The sequence below is a fragment of the Triturus cristatus genome, chromosome 5_1 (assembly GCF_964204655.1).
Source record: "Triturus cristatus chromosome 5_1, aTriCri1.1, whole genome shotgun sequence".
NCBI lineage: Eukaryota > Metazoa > Chordata > Amphibia > Caudata > Salamandridae > Triturus > Triturus cristatus.
Window position 1 is genome coordinate 561773285 of NC_140587.1, and position 15261 is coordinate 561788545.

Consider the following 15261-nt stretch of genomic DNA (forward strand, 5'->3'; position numbering starts at 1 on the left):
TACGTGAATTGTTTCTTCTGTACTGTATAACATCCCTGAAGCTGGAAAAACGTATTTTTTAAATTATTTTTTATTATTGTGCTTTTATGATTTTACGACTTAAAATCGAATAAAGCTGATTTGATTGATTCATTGATAATTAATATAATTGAATGTTAAAAAATATTAAAAGATAGAACATATTTATTATTTAATTAGACAATATTTAAATGATCTATTTTGAATTTTAAAAATAATGTAACAACAAATCTTACAAAAAAATGACATTAAGTTTAATTAATTCGATAAATTACTCTTAATAATTATTAATGCACCTTAAAAAATTTTTTTGTCTTTAGGTAGGAATTAATTTTTTAATTTGAACTTCAGGAAAATAATTTTAATTTAATTTAACATATTTCCATTAAATAATCTTGAATTCAGAATTATTTGAACGCTGTAGCATTTTTTATTTTGTTTTACATTTAAAGTAAAAATATAAAATTACTTTATATTCATATTTAACATGAAAATATTTTAATATTTATTTTCCAGTTAGATACACTTTCCCCCCCCCCCATTCTTCATCATGCAAAGATATCCGCCCTGATGAAAAAGCTTGTTGCATTTTTGGAATGTCATGCTACATGCCATTTTTTTAACGTTTTCGTGTGGTATTTTGCCAAATTACCGAACCAATAAGCATGTTTTTTCTCGCCTCAGATTTTTTGCATTGGGGCTGATAATGGCCAAGCATCATCTTGCTATAACATTGAAGAACAGGGCAATGCTGTTAAAAGGACTATGGTTCCTGGACATGAAGAAATAGGTCAATACAGGGAAAAACGGCTGAAGGAGAAGATCTTCTATGTTACTGTACGGTCAACCCTTAATGGGAAATTAATAAATAAATGATAGCTTTCAACAATGACTCAGATCTCATGCATCCATGATCTAGCATATAGATTTAGTATGAGGCGACAATGGTGAGAACATAATGTTGAACTGCTACTGCTTTATGCGTCCTTTTCTCATGTTGGACCATGTCAACTTTGTACACTCAAAAAGCTTATATTTTGTGATCTGTTTGACCATATCGTCATGATTGGACCTTTTGATTCGGTACTGCCTATTCTTTGTCAAATGGATGGGTTAGATTGTATTTACTCACTAGCACCGAAACCCACATAACACTGTCTGCTCCAAGAAGTACTGAATATTTGTATATTACTTGCCAACCTTACTGATTTAGGTGGTGAAATATAGTTTTTGCACTTCCACCTACTGAATAATCAGGGTCACCCAGAGAGCGAGTCATGACAGGACACCGCCTATTTCGGGTTAAGAATGTCCCTTGCTTAGTCGCTGCTGTCATGTTTGGGGATAAGGGCTTATTCTGGATTTATTTTAAGTGTTTTGATGCTTATGTTCAGGTCTAGTCTTAGTACTATTTGAATGTTCGATCACTATTGATGGTGAAGGTAGTCTGATTACTCTTATTGGTGAGTGATCGATCAAATACTTTTTACCATTTTATACTGCTAACTACACGTTGATGGAAGTTTCTATTGATATTTCATGTATTTTGGAGTTTGAGCAACAGATAAACAATTGACCCATTGCAATGGGGGCCACTACTCTGTGAAAGACTGCTCCAGCCCACACACAGTTGAGGTCTGAGACCCTGAACCGAGACAGAGAACAACTCCTTACAGCAACAGGAGGCCATGTGAATTAACAGAATTTCTTCAACATCTGGACTCCAATGTCAGAGTTAGTGCTGGGAGTCACAGATGGCATCTCCCCAAATATCACGGTGCATTTGGGGATTTGTATGTTGTAAGTGGTGTTATTTTTCATTGCTCAATTGCACAAACACATTAAATACCTCTATATAGGATACAATCCTCATTCACATGCCTGGTTTCCACAGCTGATGCACAATACACACAATGTGCGAATAGGCCACGTTACACCGCATGCGCTTAGAACGCATGCCATTACAACGACCACGTTGTTATATCGCAGATTATTACAACGCAAGTCATTACAACAACTTGCTGTAGGGGGGCACTGGGTGTTGGAATAGTATAATTTACTATTCCAACTCCAGTCTGTGCAACAGTAGGGAAAGTGTTAGATTTAAAATCTAACACCTTCTGACCCCTTCAGCAAGTCGTTGTAACAGCTTGCGTTGTAATGGCATGTGATGTAACAACACGGCCATTGTAATGACCGCGTTGTAATAGCATGCAATGTGTAAACATCGTTATAAACAATGTTTACCACAACGTGCTGGCTTCTTTATGGCCCTGTCACTTCAATGAGTGCTTTCATTCCATTGATGGTGAAGCACATCTTACAACACCTATCTGCATGTTGCCTCTCTACACTTGACCAATTCTATGTTGCTCATAGATTTGGAGACTGTCATGACAGAAGATCACTTGGTCTATGAGTTTTGGTGTTTTATCATGCCTATTGCAATAAACAAAGACCAGCACTTTTTTTTGACCTTACACTGTCCACCTCGCAAGTCCACTTCTGTTTCCTTGTTGTGCAGTGCATTCAGCAGCAAGGATTTGGTGGCTCCTGTAAACTACATTGCAACATACAGCATATTTGCTTACATCCAACACATAGCCATTACAGTGTACCACCTCCTATAGCCCAAGTCTATTGGATTTTTCAATGCGTGTTTAATTTGACTGGTTGCCAGCTAGTGAGGCATAGTTGGTGTGTTTTAAATTTACCAAACGTAAGTGCATTTTGGCAGTTATCTTTTATGGTGCACTCAGAGAAGGCAACAATTTAGTTGCAGCCCTTTTAAACTCAGACAGCTTCAGTTGAGATGTCTATAAGTAGGAGTCATATCTCAACCACCATAGTTAAGTTTGAGTGTTGCAGCTTTTAGAAGACAGATGAACAGGATGATTAAAAGTGCCTTTGCCTACCTCTTAAGTGAAAAGCAGATAAACTCTGTGACACCCTTGATTTAATTTTGTTAGATCTGAAACTCATTAGAATATGGAAATTCCACCAAAGTGTATTTCCAGTACGGACACTATTATTCAAAGAACTCCTTTTATAGGGGAAACAACCATTACAACACAGTCATTACAACGTGCTACCTTTACAATGCGGTGTTACAACGCAACTGAATTTACATCGCATGCCATTACAACGCAGGCATTACAAAGAACGTCACTACAACGCATGTCATTACAATGCATACCATTACAACGCATGCCATTACAACGCATTATAAGGTAAGTAAGGGATTTCTTTTTAGTTTTAGGGATAGGTATGGGTTTGGGGGTACATGGGAATTGTTATTTTTACCCCTACACTATCGAACACTTACCCTACTGTTGCACTCACTGGAGTGGGAATAGTAATTTTAACCCCTAAACTATACAATACTTACCCTTCTGTTGCACTCACTGGAGGGGAATAGTAATTTTACCCCAACACTATCAAAAACTTACCACACTGTTACCCTAAAAGTATTTTGCATTGTAATGGTACGTGTTGTAATGGTATGCATTGTAATGGGATGCGTTATAAATGTAGTTTCTAAAAATGCGTTTTGATGGCATGCGTCGTAAAATCATGCGTTGTAATGGTTGTTGTGATGTAAAAACCACGTTGTAAAAGCATGCGTTGTAAATGTTTGCATTGTAACGTGTCATATTCCTTTTATTCATAAAGAGACCCAAACATACCTCCTGACCAGTGCTGTTAGGTGAGTCAGATAGTCTGCTCACATTACTCAAGCAGGGGCAATGCGGTTTTAAGTGAGTAACTTAAGTCCACTGTTGAGAGTGGTCATGCACATGTTGCTGCTTCCTGTCTTACTCTTGCATGTTCAGAGTAGAGTTGTGTGCAGTCCCCAGAACAGCTGCAGTGACTCAACTTGCAGTGAGGGGAGCGGCATTCAAAGAAGCTTATTGCGCCTGCTTGGGGGGCCACGGTTTTCACAGAGAAGGTAGCGAAGCAGCAGCAGAGCAGAATCCTAAATAACAGAGCTGTAGTGCAGCCTGTGCATTGGCTTTTGGGCTGAGAAGCATGGTGCACACAACACTAGCGATAAGACAACAACATAAGACTCAGAGTCTGATGGATCAAAGCAGTAGGGAATGCAGTCTGAGACCAGGACAGTTAATGTAACCCTGTACATGACAGATGCTGGTTGCTGTACACCATTCCTACTGGAAGACCCCTATCCAACACTGAGGTCAAACCTTTGACTTTCGCAACCAAATACGTTTTTCAGCAATTTGTTGCAAAGTTTAATGTTAAGTTTTGGGGTCATGGTGCCATCAAAGTAATAAGGGCTAACCACCAGCTCTAAGGCTATGACAGGAAGGTGCATTATGTTACAGATGAAAATATAAGCAAAACACCAGATGAACACAATGTCCCTATTGCAAAATTCTGTGTGTAATCTGCCTTACACTGGTTCCAATCTTTGTATGAGAATTCAGTGAAATAATGTATTAACTGTGGAGATATATTTCTAGAGTGAAGGTCACAGCCTCTCATCCCTGTCAAAATAAGGTAGCTATTACAGGGATTTCTGATTAGGATTAGATTAGATTAAAGGTTGCCAATCATACTGAGGTATATCAGTAAGTTAATGCACCTACTGCAATTATTCGTCATGGTCTGTATGCCATTACTATAGCGCACTGACAGTGAGTGGGGAAACCAACAGCAGAGTCACAGTTAAAAAAGGGAAATTAAATTCGCAAACAAATTCAAATGAACAAATAAACATTTAGAGCCATATGCAGATATATAATGGCTGCAAAAACAGGTCGCAAATTGCACTCCAACTTTTTGCAAATGGTGTCTGATTTATTTTTTAAAGCGGCCAGTGTTCCTTGAATAGTACTGCTTGGAAAAACATTGAGGGGGACCTCTGGCTAACATTCGAAGTGAAATTTGGTGGTCATTACAGAGTTTGTGATTACAAAATTCTTTAGCTAAAATCATGTGTGTTGTCAAGCTATGTAAGACATGTCATTCAGTGTCTGCATTTGCAAACTGTCTGTACCCCTTGTAGCACACACTCTCCTAACACGTTTGGAAGTAAAGCCCAGCTACATCCTACCATTGAATACCACATACTTGTGAAGTGTATTTCTTTCATAATTGGTAGTTTGATGGTTGGGGGCCCACAACAAATCAAATATGTGCCCACTGTTAACTTTCACATGAACCTCATTAAGGATGGCATACAGGAACATTATTCTAAATTATATTTTCTCGATAACTTCAGTAATAATGTAAATTGCTTCTCTTGAAAATCTGACAAATCTTACACCTGTCTAAAATGAATCTTTAATGTAGAAGGAATAAAAGGGTGTTTTAATTTACAACTCTTGAGCCATCGGCATAGAGAAGCAACATCTCCACAGCAGTTCACCACTTACAATGGCATCATGTAATAACAAATAATAATAACAATGTTATTTAAGTTAGTTGGCATAATGTAGGCAAATAATTTTTGTTATTATGTTCTCCCTTCATGCATGAAACAATGAATATGTTCCTATGGAGTATGTTAGTTTCTACTATATATTTCTTGTTCCATCACCTGAACATGTCCTCCTGTATAAGGACATGTATGCTAGCAAATATAACATAGTCACTGTTGTTTCCTTGCGATGGTCAGCCTAATCTGATGGATGAGACAAGTGAAAATCATGCGCACAGGCATGATAAAATAATACATAAAGGGGAGATGTAAATATAAACTTGCACTTCTGTTTATTTCATAGAGGCTTTTTATGAGTGAAACCTGAAATGTGAACCGCTGTAAAGCATTTATTAAGCAAGTATTTTGAAAGTAAATCAGAATTAAAAGTAATGTGGCATTGGCAAATCATTGCATTTATTTGTACCTTGATTTGCTGGTGAAACATTTTTAATTGTGATTGCGCCCAAAACCCACAATTAGATCTATCACTGTATCTATGTATTTACGTAGAAAATCATGTGATTAAAAGCCTTTGATTAAGCACATGTTTTGCAATTAAATCAGATGCACTCAGAATTAAAAGTATTGTTGCACTAGCAAATCAAAATAAAAAAGAAACGCAATATGTTGAAGGTATTTAACTTTGATTTGCCAGGGCAACATTACATTTAATTATGAATGCGTGTGAATTACTTTTACAACATGCGGTTAAACAGAGGCTTTGCATCGCCTGATTTTGTTTGTAAACACGCACCCAAATAAAGTCTTTAAATTGAAGTGATAGAAGTGAGATTTAGCAACGTGTTTTGAAAGTCAATCACGGGCACCCAGGATTACAATTATATCAAATCCGATGCCAGACCGAGTGTTGAAGTACACCGATCATGTGCAAAATAGCTAAACAAGCGCCCTCAGAAAACAGCGTCTGGCATTTGACCTCGTTCTTTGAATGCACAGTAAATGTGATAAGATAAGAACAAGATTTACAGGCCTGTTTACAGAGATGTTTGGAGCAGTGAGTGAAAACACAAGCACTCGTGTTAAGCGCTCAAAAGTAATTCTTAAAACAGATCTTAAAATGGAAGCAGTGGAGAGATAGTGTAATTGGTTCATGATCTTGAGGAGGGCTAAACACAGGAAGAGGCATGAAAAATGCATGCCGTGGACAAATGGGGTGAAAGAATATGAGAGCGATGATGGAGACAGCAAATGGGAAGCTTATGGGCGGGCTAAAGTCCACAAAGTATATACAACGTCTTTTTGAGACAGTGCATGTGCTGTCTAGTCGAGACCTAAAAACCAAATGATTTTTCCAAAAATCTCCATATGCTTTTTTTTGCAAATTGCATCTTCATTGTTAATATATATTTCTTCATGAGTAAAACTATTTTGGAATTTATCAACCATGCTCCAGTACTGCAGGTATCAAGGACTGAACTCAAACTGACAAAGTGGAAAAAAGTTCCTTTGGTAATTGTAAATCTTGATTGACGATGAAAGTAGTGCTAAATTAAACAGCAATGCACCACACTTCTAGACATAGGGAAGAAGAAAAGAGCAAAGTCATACCAATAGAATATCCAGAAGAAAACACAATCCAGTCCACTTGAAGTAAAGATCAGGGACAAAAAATTTGCACAGAGCCAAGATTGTGACAAAAATCTCAGAGAATGAAAAGCGTTATGATGCATCATCCGCTTATCAGGCCTCCTTTATATACGCTTCAAACAGGAGCTGTTATCACAGGAAGAAACTCTGCAATATCTTGGATTCAGCTACTGACATAACCTACAATGAAATGACTGAGATTACGGTGGTCGTTCACATTTGAAGGACCCCAAGTATGACATGCTGCTTGGCACAAAGTTCTGAAGTCCTGCTGCTGCCCTTTGTACTGCAGATGACTCACAGGAAACCCCTCTAAGTCATGCAAGCAACGAAGCAGCAAAATTACCAGCGTGCAGAGGAAACGCAGCACCTGTCCTCCCATGCAGACCGCTGATAGAGAATGCGTGAATAACATCTTCCCATATTTGAAGCCAGGCATTTGAGGTGATCTCTTGGTACTGTACTCTGTCCTGATTTTGGACAAATGTAACATCAGGTCAGGTTAGCACTAAAGGAAACACTTGTAGATCTCTTTTAGTTTACTTTAGATAAATTCCACAACTCCATAAACAGTGTAAAGATCACAGCCGTTCACTCACAAATAAGGGTGGAAAAGACTAAATAGGGAGACTCAGTACAGGTATAAGTCATGTGGTTTAGGAATGGCTTGCTTTCTCAGTTGCATTTCTACATGCAGACAGTAGAATTGAACGGCATTATACACCTATTCATAGGATATTGTTTACTGTGCTATATTATGCATATACTGTCAATATATTTAAACAGTACAAGAACAACCTTTCGGCATGCTATTGAGAACATTTTTAAATTTGTCATTTTTTATAGGGTTAGTAAAACCAGAATTTCATATTTTAGTTATTATATCCTGAAGTTTGTTACATGTGAGAAGACATAAATAGTTTTATTTCAACCATTACAGTAACAACCAACAAAGATACTCACACTGAATAAGGCTAATATCCTCATATTCCATCAACAAATAAATCTGAAGAATCAGCTGTGGAATGCTCTCCAAGAAGGTCTCAAATAGCCGGAGCATGCTCAGATCTGCCAATCCGTAAACAGCTGCTTCATGAATTTCAGATTGAGGATTCATTTCACTGTTCTGGGGGATCATTACTGCTTTGAAGCCATCTTTCACAATATGGAAATACCTTTAATATACAAAATAGAATAAACACATCCATTACATAGCTTTAAATATATTCTTACAATTTCGCTGACAGGCATGAGCCCCTGTCATCTTTGCTATTGTTCTTTAAATAATCTTTCCACAATCATATTCCGGACAGTGACTTATTTCCCGCAAAATCTGAAATCTGACCCACTGAAAGAACGTGTTGTGGCTCCCCATGTAGTTATAATTGCTGCCCTACTGCACTATTTGAAAAATTAAATTAAATGATCCCATCTATTGTACAAAGACGTGAAATTCCATACCATTTAATGGCTCTCTAACCAGTTAACAGCTCCTCAGTTCATACTATCTAGATCCAAATTACAACTATGAAGATAGAGGCAAATCAACTGAAATATCCCTAGCATGTTAAGCACGCTCCTGTGCTTCCTCATTCAAAGCACTACTAATTAGGAAAGCACTGAATCACCGAAATGCGTATGCTTAAGTGTATAGAAAAACATTCCTTAACACTATGTATGATATTTAGAAGCGGGAGTTAAAAGTGTGATCTATAGTGAGATTTGGTGGCAGACTAATATTTCTTGCCACTATATACATTTCACTGTACTAAACAATTTATTCTCACTGCAGTTCAATGCATACACTTAGCATGGAGCAACCCTTTCACCATTAACCTCAGCCTTATCAATCATTCGTTGCTCAGAATTTTCTTCAGTGGACTAGAGAATGTAAGTGTTTTTTTCAGAAATGAAATTCTAACTCCTCCAAACACAGAAATAATGCCATAAAACATGTTCTTTCCAGCAAAGGCTGTGTAATATAACCTTTAGCTACAAATTCAGGCAACTAGTAAACGCAATGAGTGGTACAGGCTAGGCAAGGCATTATTATTATTATTATTATTAAAACAATTTATAAAGCGCGACAGCTACCCCAGATAGGGGTGTCCCGGCGCTAAAAAACAACTGAGTTGCGGCCAACGGGAGAGAGAGCCTAAAAGAGCCACGTTTTTAGTGCTTTTCTAAAACTGGATTCAGTATGTGCCTGCCGCAAGGGCTCTGGTAGGGTGTTCCACAGTGATGCTGCACCCACTGTGAAGGTCCTCCCTCCCAGGCGAGCCTTCCCATAACATATGTAAAAAGGTAACAAGGAACATATAAACCCCAAAACACATTTGAAAAGAGTTAAGTATGAGTCGCAGAGAGATAAGCCATGTATCACAAAAGATATCGAGCTGAGTATACGGGGGGAAACTGGGAAATAGGGAAAGAAGGGTCAGGGGAATTCCAGTGGAGCAATTACTACAGGAGAAAGTAAGAGGACATGGAAAAAGAGATAAAAATATTATGCATAAGAGACAACCCTATAAAAGGTCAGGTAATCGAAGAATCAGATTTGGATGCCCCAGAAACTTGAGCACCATGTTGGACATAGGTGTCCAAGCTTTGCCAGACTGCGCTGGAAATAACTGGAGAAGACTGACTTTCAGAGTGTAATGCATGAGCACTACGAAGATAAGACACCCAGGCCCATCAAGTGTGAAAAGAGATGTGATGGAAGGACTTTCATTCCGTAAGAATCACTTTGACTGCAATAGACAAAAGTAAGTCCAATAATGACATATTGGGCTTGTCTAAAGGGAGAGGAGTTGTTGATGCCATTGGGCCCAATATAACCATAGAGAAGGACAATTTAATAGGAACATTAAAAAAATTCATCAAGTACTTCTATATAGAAGTCCAATAATCACCTAAAAGTGTACAATAAAAGAACATGTTGATGTGTTCCTGGTTCCAAATCACAGCTCCAGCATTTATTATTATCCCTTAATTTCAATGTGTGTAGTCGAGCGGGAGTCCAGTGAAGCAAATGCATTGCAAAAACTTTAAAATTAGAACAGGTCTTCATAGAGGCTGCCCCAAAAAGGGGTCCCAGATATGGGGGGGGTGGAACGCTTACAGAGGGAATATATGTGAACCCCCGCGTGAGACCTCAGAATCTGAACTGAGTGACTGAGTTCCTAGGGCCTAATCATACACCAAACGTGACCTGCTAAGTTACTGCGTGATGCGGTAGCAGTCCAATGTGCTACTATATACCACTGATGTACCAATGTCTAATTAAGGTATTCTGTGACTCTATGTACGCTAGCAGACGAATGTAACGCCGATGTATGCAATGCCAATGTACGTTGTTTTGTGTTTGAATTTCTTAATAAAAATATTTACAAAAAAAAAAAAATTAGAACAGGTCAGGAGCAACTTTATTACGAAGAAAAAGATTTCCATTCAGAGAACACTCATGAGGAGAGATGTGCTCAAAAACTCTTTTACCAAAGTGTTTGGACCAAGTGGTATAGATGGATGAACACTGTGGAACTGACGGATTTCATAAAAATTTGTAAGCTTGGAAAGCTACATGCCCCATACGTAGCCAACGGGCTAGGTGATCAGCTAAGGATGAGAGAATTGAAATTTTGAAAGTTTTACCGTATCCTTCAAAAAGCTATAGAAGTCTAGCTTAGTAAGATCATATTTTGTAGCAAGAGATGAAAAAGGAAGAGGATCACCAATACTGTGGTAAAAGTCCTGAATAGTCTTAATTCCTTTAGAAGCCCAAGCATTAGAAAGGTTAGGGTCAATATCAAAATTGAGTTTTGGATTAAACCAAACAGAAGACCTCCTAGAGTTATTGAAGAGACTCTCAAGTCGTTTGTCAATAGCTTTAAGGGCAGAAACTGTAGCCGAGAGCATACTATGAGAATGAGAAGGGAAAGTTTGACATGGAAATGAAGGAAGAAATACTATGTGGATGACAAAGAGAGTGTTCAATATGTATGCATGGAGGAGAATAAGATGGATACGGGGAAAACCAAAGCGCTACCTGAGATGCTAGGAAATCCATATGGTACAAGCACCAGTCCGGGAAGTTACAACCACCCATAACAACAGGTTTCCTAAGGTCTTTATACGAGATCCTTGCCCGTTTGTCATTCCTCAAAAACTTAGTGGTAAGTTTGTCAAGTTCATGAAAGAAATTGGCTGGGAGTATTATAGGCAGCATTGAAGATAAGAAATTAACTATTGGTGTAATTATCAGTTTAAGGGAATGCAATCTTCCAGACCATGAAATTAATTTGGGAGAACAGTTGTTAAGAAGTTCTTTCACTTTGGATAAAATAAAAGATTTGTTAAAAGAAACTGTTTCAAAAAGATCTCTACAAAACCAGATACCCAAATATTTAAGACAAGAGGATTGCCACTTTAGACCTGAAGCACCCAAGTGGGAGGGAAAACAAACGGCGTTAAGAGGGAAAACCTCGGTTTTATCTTTATTCAGTGTATATCCAGAGACTTTTCTTGGATGATACTAATTAATGAGGGAATAGCCAGCTCAGTATCCTCAGAAAAAAATAAGTATATCATCTGCATAAGCCACCGTCATCAGAGTAAGACCACTAAATTCAATGCCTTTAATGTTAGGGTCAGAATTAAGAAGTCTAAGTAGAGGATCAATAGTAAGTAAGAAAAGCAGGGGAGACAAAAGGAAACCCCTGTTTGTTTCGTTCTTTGGTGAAGGTCAAAGAAAGAAGAAGTAGAGCCATTAATTCTAATGTTAGCCTTAGGACTCGCATATAAAGCTAAGATCATGTTAGTAAAAGACAAGCCTAGGTCATGAGACTCCAAAACAGCAAGCAAGAAAGGCCAATAGACCTTATCAAATGCCTTTTCAGCATCAAGAGCAATGGCAGCGGAGGGAAGTGATAACAGACGGGCTTTTTCTATAATATGACAGAAGGTACGGATGTTATCTCTTGCGAGAAGGCCTTTGACAAAGCCAGTTTGAGAGTTATGAATTAGATTAGGGATACAAGATTCCAATCTGTTGGCTAGGATCTTCGCATAGATTTTGGCTTCCATGTTTAAATGCGAAATAGAGCGATCCTTTTTAGGATCAGAGTGATCCTTGCCCTCCTTCGGAATGACCACAATAGTGGCCTCACCAGCTGAACCCGAGACGCAGCCCAACAGGGCATAGTGATCAAAAAACCTTTTTTAAGATGGTCAATAATTGAACAAGTAAAAGTCTTATAGAAAGTTTTTGGAAAGCCATCCTGCCACGGAGGCTTACCTGACTTCATGACTTTAATAGCTTTAACAATTTCCTCAGAGTCTATTGGCTTATTCAAATGCAATCTATCCGAGTCAGAAACCGGATAAAGAGAGGGGACGAAGGAGCTCCAGACAGGTGGATTTATCACATGACAGTTGGGGGGTATATAACTACTCATAGAAATCTCTGAATACTTCAAGGATATCTTGATTCAGAACTTTTTGAGCATCATCTTTATCTGTGATATGGGTAATTTGAGTGCGCAGACCAGTGGATGTGAGAGTAAGTGCCAAGAGTTTACCAGCTCTATTAGGTAATAGAAGATAACAAGATTTTTGGGCATGGACCCCTAGGTAGGCTCGTTAAGTAACAATAGACTTATAAGAATAGTTTAATTGCTTGATATCTTGTAGAAGGGAATTTTTATTAGAGGGCCTATACAAAACTTATTTTCTTTTAACTTCCTCTCCAAGAGACTTAAGAGAACTTTTAATTTCACTATTTTTCCTGGATATTTTTTTGATGATCTGGCTTCTCAGAACACATTTAAAAGCATCCCAAATGACTATCTGGGAGGTAACCGAGTTTTCGTTAATATGAAAGAAAAACTCAATATCATGTTGTAGATGAAGAACATCAGACTCATTATCCAAGATTTCATTATTTAAACACCATACACGATTCCCGCCCTTGACAGCTAAACTAAGAATGGACATGGAGATTGCAGCATGATCAGACTATTGGGTGGATCTTAGCATCAGCCGTACCTTGGAGAAGAGAGGCATCCACAAGAAGATAGTCAATGTGGTAAAACCTCAAATGGGGTGGAGAGAAGAACGTAAAATCACCACCCTGAGGATTATGTAGTCTCCAAACAGCCACTAATTTATGAGACGTGCAGATATTTAGTAATTGTTTAGGTGCCCTGGGGGCTCGGTAACGGAATGTGGACTGACGATCTAAGATAGGATCCATGGGAAGATTAAATTCACCACCTACAATTGTATTCGAACACAGGGGAATATCAGCAAGGTTTTTGCTGATTGTAGGCCAAAACTCAGGGTCATCGGAGTTGGGTGCATAGATATTCATGACATATAACTCTTGAGATCCATTGGTCAATCTAGTAAAAAGCCATCTTCCATTAGTATCATGTTTCGGTGAGACTATGGACAAACCCGATTGTTTAGAAATTAGGGTAAGTATCACATTGCGCTTCCCGAAAGCCTCAGAACAGGCAAAGTCTGTGACCAAACCCTTTCTCATGAGCAAAGCTTCCTTAGCACCAATCTTGGTCTCTTGGAGTAGCACAATGTCCCCCCTTAAGCCTTTGCAGTAATCCAGAATTTTGGACCTTTTCAGAGAGTGATTCAGCCATTTAGTATCTAAGGACACAACCTCTAGTGGAGACATTTGAATGACAATAGAAGAATGGAATCACAATGAATAAGAATAGACTCAAAATTAAACTGAGCACAAAAGTACACTGGAAGACAAGAAAATGCTCCACTGGAAAAAGGGAAAAAGAAAGGGTATGAATAAAGAAGGAAACAAGGGGAAGTGGGGACCCATATCTGCCCAAGGCGTGGCAAAAAGACAATGAGACCTCCTTCCCACCAGGGGATATCTGTAAGAGAAAACATGCATGGGGAAAAATGTGTAAAACGCGCAGCTAGGGTTGACACAGGAGCACCGGAGATGGCTTCCGAGAATGAAAAAACCAGCACCGGTGGCGTAAGTTGGGAAATAATAGAAGCAGAAGGAAAAAATCATTAGTTAGAAGACTACTAGCAAAAGCAAAACACGTGCAATGTCTACCTGGAAACCAATAGAATACACAGTGGGAGTAAGACATCAAGGTGAGGAAACATGCTATATCAGTTACAAGAAATATAAAAATAATGACTTCAGGCAGAGTAAGCAAAATAAAAACGTGACTACAGTAAAACGAGCACTAAATAAATGAACATAGAAAATATCAGAAATAGAAATCAAAAATTACAGAGATATGAGAAGACAATATGGATACTTAAAGAGTTAAGCAGTGATATAAAGAGCCAGAGAGTATGAGAGAGTTTAAAAAGATACGTCTGGTGACAAAATATAGTAACAGAAAAGTGGTCTTAAACATAAATAACAACACATAGATTACCTCCATTCAGCAAAGACAACAAGAACATACAAAGGACATAACTAACAAAAACAACAAAGGCAACATTGACAACAAAGCAAACAATACGACAATATATATGTTATATTCTTATCTACATACACAAAATAACAACAGGGACAGTCACAATATCAGCAACAAAATATAAAAAACAATATTTAGGGGCATATTATCAAGCACAGCGTTAAAATTGTCGCTGCTTTAGCGGCAGATAACTGCTGCTAAAGCGGCGATAATGGGCTTGATAATATGCCGCAGAGAATTCCCATAGAAGCCCATGTTGACACCAGAAGCATGGGCTTCTATGGGAATTGCTCTCCATGCCACTGGAATCATTCCATTCCCATGGGGCACAGGGTCAAGACTGATTTGCATATGGCTGGGTTCAAACTGGAATGGCATGGTGAGCAAAAAAACGATGGATTTAGGCCCAGATCTCTGTACTGGGGTGAATGTATGACATTGTTCTGCATTCTGTCCATCAATTGTTGTTTTTGCATTTGTCACCCCGAGTGGGAAGGGTATGCTCAGACGTGAGTCCCTTGCTCTCCATGCCACTGGAATCAGGCTATCCTGGCTGACGAGGGCTGAAAGCCCGAAACCGGTCCTAGGATGCTTGTTTCCAGTCCAGGGAGGACCTGGCTTGGCAGTTCGGGATGGACTGTTCCCATGGGGCACAGGGTCAAGACTGATTTGCATATGGCTGGGTTCAAACTGGAAGGGCATGGTGAGCAAAAAAACGAT

At 38.5% G+C, this 15261-nt stretch overlaps 1 protein-coding gene across 3 annotated transcripts in view; it reads right to left on the reverse strand.

Annotated features, from left to right (window-relative positions):
* The window catches only part of LOC146831196 (XK-related protein 9-like), a 357609-nt gene that overhangs the window by 113369 nt on the left and 228979 nt on the right, over positions 1–15261 (reverse strand). For all 3 annotated transcript variants that reach the window (XM_085605455.1, XM_085605453.1, XM_085605452.1), the window contains one exon: positions 8036–8247. In XM_085605455.1, the coding sequence (XP_085461581.1) occupies positions 8036–8247 (212 nt within the window). The remainder of the gene's footprint in view (positions 1–8035; positions 8248–15261) is intronic.